Raw genomic sequence first — 15000 nt, forward strand, 5'->3', positions numbered from 1 at the left:
AAGCTAAGCAAGACTTTTTAGAAAGGAGCCTCCTGCTAGGGGATGAATCCAGATCTTCCCTCCCCCCCAACAACAACAACAGCAACCCCCACCCTCTGGTACATCCATCCACCCCCGCAACCCGCAGCCTCGGGACTCAAGCTGGCGGTTTCAGCACCATCAAGTCCGGACAGCGACTCCTGCGGATGAGCTTCGTAACTTCTGGTCCCTAGAGGTTAACACAAAGCAGTCAGCGGCCAGAGCGGACCAAGATGAAGAGTCTACCCCCCTCACACACACACACACACACACACACACACACACACACACACACACACACACACCTTTCCAGCTACTGTGTTCCCTTCTGCTTCAAAGCGGAATCACGAAGTCCCAATCCTCAAAACTACCGTGGGTACAGGAAAGGATCCCCCAGCTCCTCTTCGTAAAGTTCCCAAAGCTGGAGTTTTCTCTTTTCCTGAATAATTAATGCTTGTCATAAATAATTGATGGAGGCAGTAGAGAAGGGAAGAGGGAAGCGGTGAGTGAGAGCCAGAACGGCTAAAGAGAGATCGAAGAGTTTGTTAAAGGACCATTAAAGGAGGCTTGCTGGGAATGGCATTCCTCCGTAGATCACAGGGCGCTGTTTCACCCTGGCACGGGGTAAGGGCTTGAGGCAAGGAGCCTAGCTGAGTGGGGGCGGGGGAGGGTGAGCTGACCAAACCTGTAATACCCACTTTGGACCTGATATCAGTACTCTCCCAGTCACTCCATTTCCCTCACCAGGACTCATCACAGAGCCCTGGGGACCTGAGTTCCTCACTTCTCTGTGCTAAAACTTCAAAAGTGTGGACATTCTAACCTACAGAGTAAAGACTGGGGGTAAACCTGAGATTTGAGCTCTGTCAGTTCTGCTCAGGGCTTTGGGCAGAACAGATCAATCTCAGGTAACCTGTAGGTGCTTCTCCCAAAGTTCCTTCTACCTCACTGTAGACTTCCCCTCTTAATACTTCTCAAGTGATTCAAACCCCTAGAACAACAGCTTCTAGCCAGTTCTTTTCCACCTGCATTCACCACAGCTTGAAGGAACAGGCTATTTCCAGCTACCCCCCCCCATGTTTCATACTCTACCTCATGAGCTTCTCCACTGCAAGACTCCCCCCAGTGCCAGCTTACTGACTTTTGACATCTTACATCCAAACTGGCAGGGGGATCTAAACCCTGGATGAAACCCCAAGAAGAAACTCCTATATTTAGGCTGAAGGCGTTTGGCTCCTCTGGGAAGCACAGGACAGCTAGCCACACGAGTTTCTAGAACAAAACTCTCCAGGGACTCTGGACCATGCAGCCAATGTTGTATTTCACTGGGACTCTCTGAGGCTACCCTACCAGCAAAAACGTATGTGTCTTACTAGTGGAATTTGGCACCAGCATTTGGAACAAGTTGTTGTGGACTGCCCTACCACCACTGGCTGTGAGACTCAGACCTACCAGGAACTCCAAGAGGCTCCCTCTGAGTTCATCCCACTACTGATTAAGAGTTTCCCTCATGCCCTCTCCTGTAATGCTCACTTCCTGATCTCTTGAATGAAGATGGAAGTAGTTGCCCAAGCCCCGAGGAGTTTAGACTGTATCTGAAAACCTGCAGTCAGTTATATTTTCCCATCCATACCATCTCCAGTCAACTTGGCAAACCCAGAGCTTACTTTGAAGAACTGGGAGCTCTGAAGGGGTATGGGAGATGGAGTTGGGAGTCTTCTGGGGTTGTATGTGTACAGTAGGGACAAAACCTAGGAAGAATGTGAAACTAGGCAGAGGGTAAAGAAGGACCGAGATGGGAGAGACTAGCCCTGGAGCAGTGTATGGTTTACCTCTCATATAAAATACAACTCTCCCAAATAAGAAGTTACTGTAAGCAAGTATCAATAATGAATGGATCTCCTGTAATAAAATACTTAGATAATTAGCACAAGTCAAGTGGTTGCATTAGGTTGACCTTTTGGGAATTCTGAGCTGGAGAATTTCGCTCCAGAAATCCTCAGAATGCCATTTATGTTCTCCAGAGAAGGTGAGAATGAAGTATCCTCCTTCTACTCTGTTATGATACGGTTTTCCATTTCTGAACCAGAACATAAGTACTTCTGAAATATAACAGAAAACTCTCTTTGGTGAATTCAGAACAGTCATTAACATTCAGTTTTAAGTGAATGTTAACAGTAAATAAAGAAATCTCTTGATTGTAATAGTAGTAACAAAGCAATAATTACCCAGTAGGTGGTCATCAGTAATGATAAATGTGTCATTATTACTGTGTGAGTCTGGGAACTCGCTTTTGGAAACTACTTCAGACTTTTTAGCAGCATGGCTGGTTACAAAGCATTTCTTAGCCTGCAAAAGCCATATAATTTTATACACAATTTAGGTGAAAATAAATTTAAATCTGTATATTACATTTTTAATTTCAAGTTAGTAATTAAAGTTGGTTCATTATATCTCCTCTGGAACCCCCAGTGCTCATCTCCATGGTTTGTTTGTGCAATTTGTTTCTAAGACACCCAAGGTTACACAGTTCTAAAAGATGGAAAATTTAATTATTTGGCTACATTAAGAGTTTGTCAATGATATCATAATATGTTTTGGAAAAAAGTTGAGATGCTATTGCCTTTGGTCTGGGGATATTCCTGAAGATATGACATCTAGCAAATATTCAGATAGAGTATTTGAAAGGACTTATCGTTTTTTGTGCATTTCAAGGTATTTCTCCTTAACAACAACAACAAAAACCTCTTTCAGCCTTTAGTGCTTAAAGGCTTCTAAATTGGGGTAGCTTATCATGAGCTTTATCTGACTAATGTGTCATGTCACCTTTTGCTAACACAAAGTTAAAGTTTGCACGCAGATGAAATGTGTGCTGCTTATTGGATTCCCCCCCCCCCCCCAGGGAGCACATGGTAGTTTATTAGTGTGGTAGCAAATAGGATCAAGCTTTGGGGCAAAGCGGATTTTTCATGTGAGCAGTATTGGGGGAAAGAACAGGAAAAGAAAAGCAAGAAATTCCTTCATTTCTCCCAGAAAAATAAAATCTAATGTTCTATCTAGCAGTGTCATCTAGAGAGATATTAAATGTGTATCTATATTATTTTTTCTCTAGTGACACACCAACAGACAACCTATACCCCTCCCCCCACCTCTCCCCTCCCGTTTCCAAGCTTTAAAAGGTCCTGTTCTACATCCTCTGTGTCAGCCACTTTTTAAACTAGTTCCATGAAATAAAAGAGCCACTTATAAAATAAAGTAAGCCGGAACCTCATTTCATATACTTTGTAGTAGTTGAAATCTTCATACAATTAAAGACTCTCATGGGAATCCACCCAAATACTTGCCTTGATTTCCTCTTTCACAGTGTCTGCTTCCTCTGTCTCTCTCTCCCTCTCTCCCTCTCTCTCTCTCTCTCTCTCTCTCTCTCTCTCTCTCTCTCTCTCTCTCTGTCTCCTCTGTCTCTCTCCCTCTCTCCTTCTCTCCTTCTCTCCCTCTCCCTCTCCCCTCTCTCCTCTCTCCTCTTTTTCCCATCTCTCCCCTTTTCTCCTTTCCCTTCTTTAGGAATGGCAATCAAAAAAGAGAAAAGAAAAAAAAGGCAGGCATCTTGTCTTGTTATTCATTATTACAGCAGCATCTTTGAGATGCATCTTTGCCAGTGCAAGCTCCATGTAGATGCCTGTCCTTTTGTTGCAGCACCCTAGGTTATTCAGGAGCAGAGACAAAAGCCTGAAGTGATGTGATCTAAATGAGCTCCGGGGTTTTCCAGCTGGGACCACCTCCATTTCAAAGGACCCCCTCCTTCTCAGTGTGCAGAGAAGGGGAGTGGAGGGGGTGGTTCGTATGTGTATGCATGCTCCGGGAGAGGGAGAAAGGGGAGAGGGAAGGGAGGAGAGCTTAGTGCAAGGCTTATTCCCTGTGCCACTCTTCATCTCTGATGCACATTTGCAGGTGTATTTAGGAAGAGCGTGCATCCACAAATCCTCTGTGTTTTCGTTACCTTTGAATCTCATCCTGATCAACTAATATTTGTTAAGTGAACACCACATATGCTAACTTCATACTCCAATCTGGATTTATTAGCTCCTATAAATGATGTCTTGCTGTATTCATAGGCATGTGGGAACTGTGAGAAAAATAAATGTTCATTCTCTGTTTAAAAAACGAAAGAAAGAAATCATAGCAGTAAATGTCTTAATTGTTCCTGGTCCCTGCAAACTGATAAAGAGCTTTCTCTGCCATTTATCTACGTTCACATTTTCTTGCAATAATGGCTTCCTTTGATAAAGAAAACTTAAGACTTGAATTCTCCCCCAGAGTGTTTATTTCTTATACAGGTATGTGCTTGAAACTTAAGAAGGAATCATTAACTCCCAAGAGGAATTTAAGAGTACATGTGTAGTTTGAGGGTACATTTCTCTTCCCTTCCCCAGGAAAGTTTGTGTTCTCACTTTTTGTTACAGGCAGCTGGAGATAGGGTCCTTTTTAATATTTAGGGAAGGTTCAAAGATTGACTCTGCCTCCAAAAGTTCATGGGCTTTTATCATGTCTTCGTGATTTCCATCACAAGTGAACCTTTGGTTGCCTTCTGGTCCTTGCTTTCTTTATCTTACATGACTCAGAATGAGTCAATGGAGTGAAAAGCAAGGAGTTTGAGCTGGGCTTGATGGCCACGTTGTGGAAAGGATGGCAGTGGGGAACTGGGAGCCTTCAGCAGTTGGTTTCCTTATGGCCATTACCCTTGGAAATTTTTATTATTAATTTCTTTAAAGGAGGATGAACAAACACTTGTTGGGATTTCAGCTACCTGTGTATATAAAACACTAAAACTTGGTATGATGTCACACAAGAATTGAAAGTTCAAGACCCCATCTATAAGTAAATACATAAATACATAAATATATAAATAACAGCTAAACTGGGGCTGCAAAGATGGCTTGGTGTGACTCAGAGAACACATCTACTTGTCGATGACTGTAGTTCAATTTCCAGTACCCACATTGGTTGGCTCACCAAGCCTGTTAACTCCCACTCCAGGGGAATCCAACATCTAGGGTCTCCTCAGCCATCTATACTCATGTGCACACATGTGTATGTGTGTGCACATACACATATACACATTAAAAAATAAAATAAAGCTTTTAAAAATACTTTATCAGTTAAGAGCAAAATATAATTTTAGAGAGGAAAAACTGCTATTCCTATGAGTAAGTTGGTTTCACTTCTTCTCACTGAGTTAAAGCATAGTTGATGCCCTTTATTATGGAGCCATTTCTACTATCTGGAGCATGCTCTAACAGACAGAATCCTTGTTCTCATTCTCCAGGGAAGGGCAGTTTAGAGCACCATGTATTAAATGTGCAAAGCATACCATATGCATGTATACATATATACATATATAGTGTACATATACATATAATTTAATTCTCACTTTAACCCAGTGCACTACCTAACAACCTCCCCATTTTGCAAGTGAGGCTTGTGAAACGTAGATTTCTGAACAGGTTTCCATAGCTGGGAAGTGGTCACAGAGAAATTTGTACCACTTCATGTGAATTACCTTTATTTGGTGACCTCTTCTGTCCATCAGGCTTCAAGTTTCCTTATGAATCTCCTTTTGCACTTCTGGGAGTGAGCAGGAAATCATGTCTTTCTCTTATCTGATACAGAAATATCATGCCAAGAGTGTCTAAGTGAAGGACAGAAAGCAGAGATATTCCTGCCCGAGAGTGACTAGAAACAAAAGGGGAACCGAGGTTAGAGGGAGGAATAGCAGGGTGAACCTTTGATAGGCAAGCACTTCCACTTTGTGGCTTCCTCAGCACCAAATAAGAATGAGGGAGGCTAGGAGGGATATGTGCTGTCTCTGGTTGTAATCGAGTTACTATATTAAGGTCTTTTTATCTTCTAAACGGGGCAGTTATGACAAGTTAGAGCTGTGATTTCTGCACCACCTCTTGCCTGCCTCTTAAATGTAATGGGCCCTGCCCAAAGCTGATTCTAATGCTCCCATGGCGACCGGCTGAGAGAGTTCGGCCAGGATCGGTTATGCCCCGGAGCATCGCATTGCGTCAGCACCGCGGACAGCTCCTCCGTTCTCTGCTACCCGGGCGTCCTTCTCAGCCCGAGTCGCAACTGGCTCCGAATCAAACCCCCTCCAAAGTGGAAAACTCTGGGACTCCACCCTGGCTTGGTTTGGGTTCCCTTCAAACAGTTAATAATATTCTTAGCTATAAGACTCCATCAGCGCTAGAGTGCTGGCCGCGTACTCGTGCATGGAGGCCTCGCCTCTCCATCTCCGAGGGGGCCAGCTCGGTTTGTGGTTTTCCTTTGGGTCCGGGCGTCTGGGCTCCTTTACCTGTCCTTAGCCTGGGTGAACCGCAGCCGCCCGGAATGGAGATGAGAGTGGAAATGCTCTCCTTCGTGCGGTGATAGATCATGGAAACGGGTGACACCAGTTTAACCAATAAAACTATTTGAATCAATTAGCAGGCTGAGGAGAGTCCCGACGTGTAAAATGCATGTCCGCTCGAATAGGAAAGCATTGATTAACTTCTCCCAAACAGCCTCCTCCTGCCTGGGCCGACTCCTCCCAGGGCCTGTCAGGGCCACAGATGCCAGGGCAAGGACTGGCATAGCCCCGAGGAGCCGCAGTATGGAACTTGTTCAAAGCAAACAAAGGGTTTGAAGCAGCGAGTGGTACAGTTGTTTACAGAACACAGATGGATGCCATACACGGAGCTCAGACAAGACTCTCTGAGAACAGAATCCACTTCGGAGGAGGGGGAACTATTTTGTATCTACAACTGGCCTCTCTCCCCACACTACCCCCACCCCAAACAGGACATCCAGACTCACTGGGGAAATGAAATACTGGCTTTCTTATAATCATTTGAATAAAATATTTAGTCTTACACCACACGCTTCTCTTTCTAGTGAAAGTTTTTTAAAAACTATAGTGTCAGTATTATATTCAGTAAAGCTCTGAAGCACTGTGATGGATGAGAAGTCGGTAACTGCCGGTGTCACCAGGGTGTGGAGTCGTTGACGGGACAGAAGGATAGAAAGCAAAGACCCAATCAGAGAAATTCTTTTCAAAGAAAGATATTTGAAGATAACCTTTTTAAGAGTAGGACTTGGCCTCTTTAGCAGTAAGTGGGCTGCACGGTAAAAGTATAAACCCGGGGCACTTCCTCCCTCACACCACTGCCCAAGCATTTCTCGAGGTACCTCACTGAGAGATAATCAACTTATGTCACCCTATGCCTGCCCTGTTGATGGCTTTCTGAGGGTCTGGGGCTTTCCTTCCAGTATCCTGGGCTCTGGGAAGCGACCGAGCAAGTCTAAACCTAGTTTGTGGGAGCCCTTGACTCCAAAAAGGAGGCAGGCAAGAAGGAAGATTCGGGCTGGGCCCTGGAACATTGGAAACAGGCTTAGGGTGGGCAGTTGTTAGGGTGGGCGCTGTTTAGGTAAATGAGAGACAGTCTCCAAATCCAAGTTTCCTTCTTGCAAAGGGTATCTAGACTCTACACAGACAGCAAGCCCAGTTTTCAGCCCCTTAAGACAGGGTCTAGTTTTTGCTTTTAGATCAGTGAAAAAATTATTTCACAGCCACTTGAAACTTCTGCCTCCAACAAACGTCACCCTTTTCATGGCCCTGAGACTGTTTCCAGGATGTTAATTATCTGAAACCCACAAGTCCTGAGCTAAGGCCCTGACTTTCTTGGCTCTCCTTGGCTCTGTTAACCTACAGAGAGCCGTTAAGGTTTTACACTTTTATACTTGTCTTTGTTGTAGTGGGATCTAGTTGGGCTATGGGCTGGAGAGAGGCAGTTCCAGCATATCCACTGCCCATCCCTCCGGCCGTCTCACCTGGCAGTAACCAGGCTTCATCTGGGAGAGTGCTGGAAGAGCACAACGCTGGGTCGCTGGGTCGCAGCAAGTACTCTTCTTAGAATACCCTCCAAACAAATGGTGTCTTACTTTCTGGCCAGTGGCTGCTTTGTCTCTTAAGAGCCAGCCAATTAGGAGATAACATTGCATACTTCATTAATATCCCGGAGTGTGCCTCAGTTTAGGGAACTATGAAGAAAGATCTTTCTCACCCTAGTTGGCTCCTTTGGGGGGGGGGAAGGGGAGAGGGTCTGCATGCTCGTACAGAAGTCTGTAGAAATTTATTTCTCCAGGGGAATTGGCAATTTGTCCATGGGCCTCCTTAATAGAGCATCCTACTTCTTCCTTGTGCAGACATGGCCAGCATAGATCTTATAAAAATGAGTTAGAGGGGTGTCTAGCCGTCACTGGCCCCCACCGGTGTCTTCACCTAGTTGTACCCACTGTCGACCAGCTGGACAAGGCTCCGTGGGTGGCTACTTTGCCCTGAAAAGGAAGTACAAACCTGGGGTCAGTAAACTCTCCCTGCTTCTTTTCCCCAGCTTCTGCGTTGGGAACCCAGCAGAGAGACTTCTCTCCTTTCTCTCCCTCTGCAGTGTTTCAAACCAGTGCTGAAATTAAGTCTGCTCATCTTCGGAGACACGGAGGCTAACTAGCGTGCTTCCTGCTCCGGAGGAACCCTTCAGGAAGCAGGGTGACTTTGAGAACTAAGAAGGGGCTAATACAAGCAAGCAGACACTTAGTTTGCCGGTGTTGTAGAATCTCCCTAGGATTCTCGCAAGCGATTCAGCGTTGGACTCCTAAACTAGATCAGGGGATCCAGCCTCATGGCTGTGTTTTGTTTCCAGGTTGAGGAGCTGCCCGGTGGCAGTTGGCTAGGTGGTGGCGTTCGTGCCGGCTGGAAAAGGATCTCTGTGTAGCTCCTTCTTGCTTTCCCTCTCCCCCTCCCTCCCTGTAACATGCCAGCCCTTTAATGTGGAGTGTCAGGGAGACGGTGACGTCACCCTGCCCGCTGGGTGGCGTCCCCTCCATCGGACACGAGTTCAGAGACAGAGAAAGGCGCTGTCAGACTACGCTCCACTTGGGGCTCGCTTGCCGCGGGTTTCCGCGCACCCACACTTTTCTGCGGTGGTGGGGACACCCTGCCCCAATCCAGGCCCTCATTCTGCAGCCCCCCCTCGCCGGGGTTCGAGCGCCATTAGCTCGCGCCAGTGACGGGATCTTCGCTCAGCTCGCCTGAATTCGAGGACCCGCTTGGATGCTTCGCCTCCGAGCGCCCTCGGAAGATGGGCCGGCAGCCACGCGCCTAAAGACATCAAGGGGTTACCAGGTACTGCCCAAACCCGCCGGTCTTGATTGGGCATCCAGCTGATGGTTAGAGAAACCCTGCTAAGGAATTTCTGCGATAGGTGGAGGGGCGGCGGGCCTTGGAATGATTGTATCAGAGTCAGGAGAAGGAGGGTCTTTGCCTCAAGAGGAAGATAGAGAAGTTTGTCAGGTTCCTTTTTCAGTTCAAGTAACTTTTAATTGTCTCTTCTTTCACCTCTCAAAATACCCCCCAACCGAAATCTTATTTCTGTCTTGCTGAAGGACTTTCTGGAAGGGTTTGGGGTAAACGTGGGGATACTTAAGAGCAGGTATTTCTGCCGGGTCTTCCGCTGTGAAGGCTGCGGTTCCTAACGCGGAACCAACCCAGCATCCATGGCGCATGTTTCTAAGAAGCGAGAGTTCGAATTCTTCCAGGGTTTCGCTGAGACAATTCGGTCTTTCTCTAGGAGAAAAATGAGCCGGGAAGGGTCATGAGCAAAGCTAGAGCTGGTTGTGTCAAGCTCTAGGTATCACCACGCCTTGAGTGGCCTTTCATGCCCTAACCCCCGAAAATATGGCTTCTGATCGGTGTGACTGACACGACACGCCTAGCTCCTTTGATGGAGTCCAGGTTTGTCAGGCCTTCTTGGAGGTCTCAGAGCGTAAGGTGAGCTGAAGATCTCCGGGGCAGCAGGTCAGAGGAGGTCATCTAGATGTCATGGGGACCCAAAGAAGGAACATTCAGTTAAAGAGATTGGTTAGTGTATTCTCTGTGATAGATGTAACAAAATCCAGTTTGTGGGCCGGGCGATGGCCACTGGTGACTTTCCAGGGCAGAGGGCAGCTTTGGCCTATGCATGGTGCAAGTAACTACTGGAAAGACCATCGCCTGTTTTCCTGGGAAATGGGCCATTTAACCTGTTTGACTTAGCGTTATTGTCGCACAGGTGTCTTTCCTCTGCCTTTTCTATATGTTCAACTTAGTGAATATTTCTTCTTCCGCATTTTGGGGTATCCAACTGGCATCAGGTGAAATCAGGAATTTTATTTCAGTCGGAACCCATACGTCCAATTTCAGTGCACCTACTATTGATCTGGAAATTATGACTACCGCTGGGCTCACTCTCAACATATATAACAATACCGACATAGTTAAGGGTGGAAATGTCATGAAAGCTGGCTTGTGTGAAACTGGATATATTTAACCTCTGCCAGGTGTGACTCCCAAGAAGTGTTTCTTTGCGGGCTTTTGGGCTTAATTTATTCGCCTGTACTGACACACGCACCTTGTATCAAAGCAACAAGAAAGTACTTTTTAAAAATGCTTATGTTTCTAACTTCTTCTTGATCCCCCTAACTAGAACTAGAAGTCCTTAGCTCATAAAATGAGTCTTTGAAGTTTTGAAAACGATGTACTTTGTTTTGGGGTAATCATGCATATAGATTTTCCTCACCTCAAACCTCAAATTTTCTGACTACAGTAAATAAAATAGGTAAATAAAATAACACCTAAAAGCAAAGGTGGGAAAGAAGAGATTCCGTTTCGCTTTAATGGGCAATGCTTCAACCAGTAGTGAATCTCCCCAGAAAACCACAGACACCACAAAATTCTCTTTTCAAAATATTTGGGTTAATTTTTTTTAACCAAAATCGATTTTTTTCAAGCATGAATTCATTCTCTCTCCTCTCTCTCTCTCTCTCTCTCTCTCTCTCTCTCTCTCTCTCTCTCTCTTTTTCTCTCTCTTTAGGTTTTAATGGCCAAGTTCAAGTTCTTCATGACTTGTGTAATCATTAATGACAACAGTCATTGCTTTTCCTATTCCTACTGAGCACATATCTTGTTCCAACAATCATTTTATTCCATAAATCCGGAATGTCTTGAGCATCTTAGCAATTTGCCGAAACAGATAAATAGACTATAGACAGGTAAATAGAATTTGTATGGGACGAGTAGGACACAAGACAAATCGCTAACTCCAAGTCGATGAACTTTCTCAAGGGCGATCTTGAAGGGGATTTTAAAAGATGACCTTTACGCATCTGAAACTCTCTCAGTTGCCCAGTAATAATTAGGTCTTCAGCAAGGCAAACGAGCTGTTGTCATTTCCAAATCGTTCTCATTCCACCCCTCTGTCTTAAGATCGGAAAGGTTCAAGTCAACTTTCTCCTTTCCTTTCTAGTCTCCAAGACAAACCCGGAGCGCTAAGCCCGCTGTTCTTCAGTGGAGGAGATGGCTTCCAGCCCACTGCCAGGGCCCAATGATATCCTACTTGCATCGCCGTCGAGCGCCTTCCAGCCCGACGCATTGAGCCAACCGCGGCCGGGCCACGCCAACCTTAAACCCAACCAGGTGGGCCAGGTGATCCTCTATGGCATTCCCATCGTGTCCTTGGTGATCGACGGTCAGGAGCGCCTGTGCCTGGCACAGATCTCCAATACTCTTCTCAAGAACTTCAGCTACAACGAGATCCACAACCGCCGAGTGGCCCTGGGCATCACTTGCGTGCAGTGCACACCTGTCCAACTGGAGATCCTGCGGCGGGCCGGGGCCATGCCCATCTCTTCGCGGCGTTGTGGCATGATCACCAAGCGTGAGGCCGAGCGCCTTTGTAAGTCATTCCTGGGCGAAAACCGGCCACCCAAGCTGCCGGACAACTTCGCCTTCGACGTGTCCCACGAGTGCGCCTGGGGCTGCCGCGGGAGCTTCATCCCGGCGCGCTACAACAGCTCTCGCGCCAAGTGCATCAAGTGCAGCTACTGCAACATGTACTTCTCGCCCAACAAGTTCATTTTCCACTCCCACCGCACCCCGGACGCCAAGTACACGCAGCCGGACGCAGCCAACTTCAATTCCTGGCGCCGCCATCTCAAGCTCACAGACAAGAGCCCTCAGGACGAGCTAGTCTTCGCCTGGGAGGACGTCAAGGCCATGTTCAACGGTGGCAGCCGCAAGCGCGCGCTACCCCAACCCAGCGCGCACCCGGCCTGTCACCCACTCAGTTCCGTCAAGGCTGCAGCGGTGGCGGCCGCAGCCGCAGTGGCCGGAGGCGGGGGCCTGCTGGGCCCGCACCTGCTGGGGGCTCCACCCCCGCCGCCGCCACCACCACCCTTGGCTGAGCTGGCGGGCGCACCTCACGCCCATCACAAGCGGCCGCGCTTCGACGACGATGACGATTCCCTCCAGGAGGCGGCCGTGGTGGCCGCAGCTAGCCTGTCGGCAGCCGCAGCCAGCCTGTCGGTGGCCGCAGCCACAGGCGGCGCCGGGCCGGGCGCAGGTGGCCCCGGGGGTGGCTGCGTGGCCGGCGTAGGCGTGGGTGCCAGTGCGGGGGCTGGTGCAGCAGCTGGCACCAAAGGTCCACGCAGCTACCCAGTCATCCCAGTGCCCAGCAAGGGTTCGTTCGGGGGCGTGCTACAGAAGTTCCCGGGCTGCGGGGGCCTCTTCCCGCATCCTTACACCTTCCCGGCCGCGGCCGCAGCCTTCGGTTTGTGCCACAAGAAGGAGGACGCGGGGACAGCGGCCGAGGCCCTGGGGGGAGCGGGCGCAGGGAGCGCAGGTGCGGCGCCCAAGGCCGGGCTGTCGGGTCTCTTCTGGCCCGCGGGTCGCAAGGACGCCTTCTACCCTCCCTTCTGCATGTTCTGGCCACCGCGGACCCCCGGCGGGCTGCCTGTGCCCACCTACCTACAGCCCCCGCCGCAGCCACCGTCTGCGCTCGGCTGCGCGCTGGGTGACAGCCCGGCCCTGCTGCGCCAGGCCTTCCTGGACCTGGCCGAGCCGGGCGGTGCAGGCGGCAACGCCGAGGCAGCGCCCCCGCCGGGCCAGCCTCCCCCCGTGGTGGCCAATGGCCCTGGCTCGGGTCCTCCGGCTACTGGGGGCGCTGGAGCACGCGACACGCTCTTCGAGTCGCCCCCGGGCGGCAGCGGCGGGGACTGCAGCGCCGGGTCCACGCCTCCCGCAGAGCCGGGAGTGACGTCCGGGACCGGGGCTGTGTCCTCCGGAGCCGGCTCTGTGGGCACCCGGGTGCCGGCCCCCCATCACCCGCACCTCCTGGAAGGGCGCAAGGCGGGCGGCGGCAGCTACCACCATTCCAGCGCCTTCCGGCCGGTGGGCGGCAAGGACGACGCAGAGAGCCTGGCTAAGCTGCACGGGGCGTCGGCGGGTGCGCCCCACTCTGCCCCAGCGCACCATCATCACCACCACCATCACCCGCATCACCACCACCACCACCCTCCGCAGCCGCCGTCGCCGCTGCTGCTGCTGCAGCCGCAGCCCGATGAGCCGGGGTCGGAGCGTCACCATCCAGCCCCGCCACCCCCGCCCCCGCCGCCCCCTCTGGCCCCGCAGCCGCACCACCGAGGCCTTCTGTCCCCCGAGGGCACCAGCTGCAGCTACCCCAGCGAGGACAGCTCTGAAGACGAGGAGGACGAGGAGGAAGAGCAGGAGGTGGACGTGGAGGGCCACAAGCCACTCGAAGGCGAGGAAGAGGAGGACGGTCGAGATCCCGAAGACGAGGAGGAAGAAGATGAGGAGACCCGGGTCCTTCTCGGAGACTCCCTGGTTGGCGGTGGCCGGTTCCTCCAGGGCCGAGGGCTATCGGAGAAGGGGAGCGGTCGGGACCGCGCCACGCCCGCCGTGGCTGCTTTCCCTCTAGCGCTGAACTCCTCCAGGCTGCTACAGGAGGATGGGAAGCTGGGGGACCCTGGAGGCTCGGACCTGCCGGCGCCCCAGCCCCCACCCCTGGCCCCCCAGAAAGCAAGCAGCAGCGGAGGCAGCAGGCCCGGCAGCCCAGTCCACCATCCATCACTGGAGGAGGAGCCCTCTTACAAAGATGTAAATATCCCCTTTAGGCTCCTTCAAGCTAATTATTATTATTTAAATGCACCTTTAGGCTGAATCAGTTACATATGCGCAGGAAAGATGAATCACCAGATTTCCCCACAGAAATGAAATATTCAATGTGTTTGGGAGCACTTATTTCCTGTCAGGGTCCTCCATAAAAACGTGGTTCCCGGTCCTAAAGCCTTCTGAGGTTCTTAGATTTAGGTTGACTGCTTGTAGAAAGTTGAAACAGACACCATAATCCAAGTCCCTTTAGCCCAAGTTCACCAGAGAGACACTGAACCTGGTGGAATAATCCTACTTACTGTTTGCATAGAGTTAGTTCAGTGTCTCCTCTACCACCGCCTAGTTTCCTTTCAAAAGATGGAAAAGACATTGATTTCGAACGTTGAATTCCCTTTTCTTTTTACTGTTTAAGTCAAGCCAGAATGGGTGCATGTGTAAAAAAATGTGTCTTGTAAATCAATACAGAATCTTTAGCAAGACTTTCCCAAGCCCCATTTCCACTAACTGGAGAGTGCTAACCCAAGGACCCCTCAGAAACCAAAGTTACATTTAAATGGCTCTGCATGCTGTGTTCACTCAAGCTTGCAAAGGAAACGTTTTTTTCCAAGGCCTCAGACAGAGGTAAAGCTCTTCTGATACAGTGTAGAATTGACAAATAGCACGGTGTGTTTATTTACAGGCGCTAACCTAGCATGCATTTAATTAATCTATGTTACTTCTTAAGGCCTAGTGGGGGTATATGCAGGCATATGCACGGATTTAAGAATAAAAGCTATTCAGAGAAGATAATCATGGAAAAAAAAAAGTCTCCAGGGGCTCCATGGAGTCACTCTTATTGATGCCTCTTCCTGCTGACTACTGACATTAGCATATGGTTTAATCCAGGCATTGATTTGTGTGTGTAATTCTTGTCCACACAGAATCAGAAACCTAAGGAAAAC

General features: G+C 49.3%; 1 protein-coding gene across 2 annotated transcripts in view; it reads left to right on the forward strand.

Moving 5' to 3' along the window:
* Skor2 (SKI family transcriptional corepressor 2) overlaps positions 1-15000 on the forward strand; it is a 57308-nt gene that overhangs the window by 712 nt on the left and 41596 nt on the right. Inside the window, exons 1-3 of one of the 2 annotated variants that reach the window (XM_031366070.1) lie at positions 8827-9238; positions 11397-14044; positions 14980-15000. The exon at positions 14980-15000 is cut by the window's right edge and continues 40 nt beyond it. In XM_031366070.1, coding sequence (XP_031221930.1) covers positions 11447-14044; positions 14980-15000 — 2619 coding nt within the window. In that variant the 5' untranslated portion in view covers positions 8827-9238; positions 11397-11446. Of the gene's footprint in view, positions 1-8826; positions 9239-11396; positions 14045-14979 lie in introns of those variants that run through there. The other variant, XM_031366071.1, reaches the window with a different exon arrangement.

Source organism: Mastomys coucha, unplaced genomic scaffold, assembly GCF_008632895.1.
Source record: "Mastomys coucha isolate ucsf_1 unplaced genomic scaffold, UCSF_Mcou_1 pScaffold13, whole genome shotgun sequence".
NCBI lineage: Eukaryota > Metazoa > Chordata > Mammalia > Rodentia > Muridae > Mastomys > Mastomys coucha.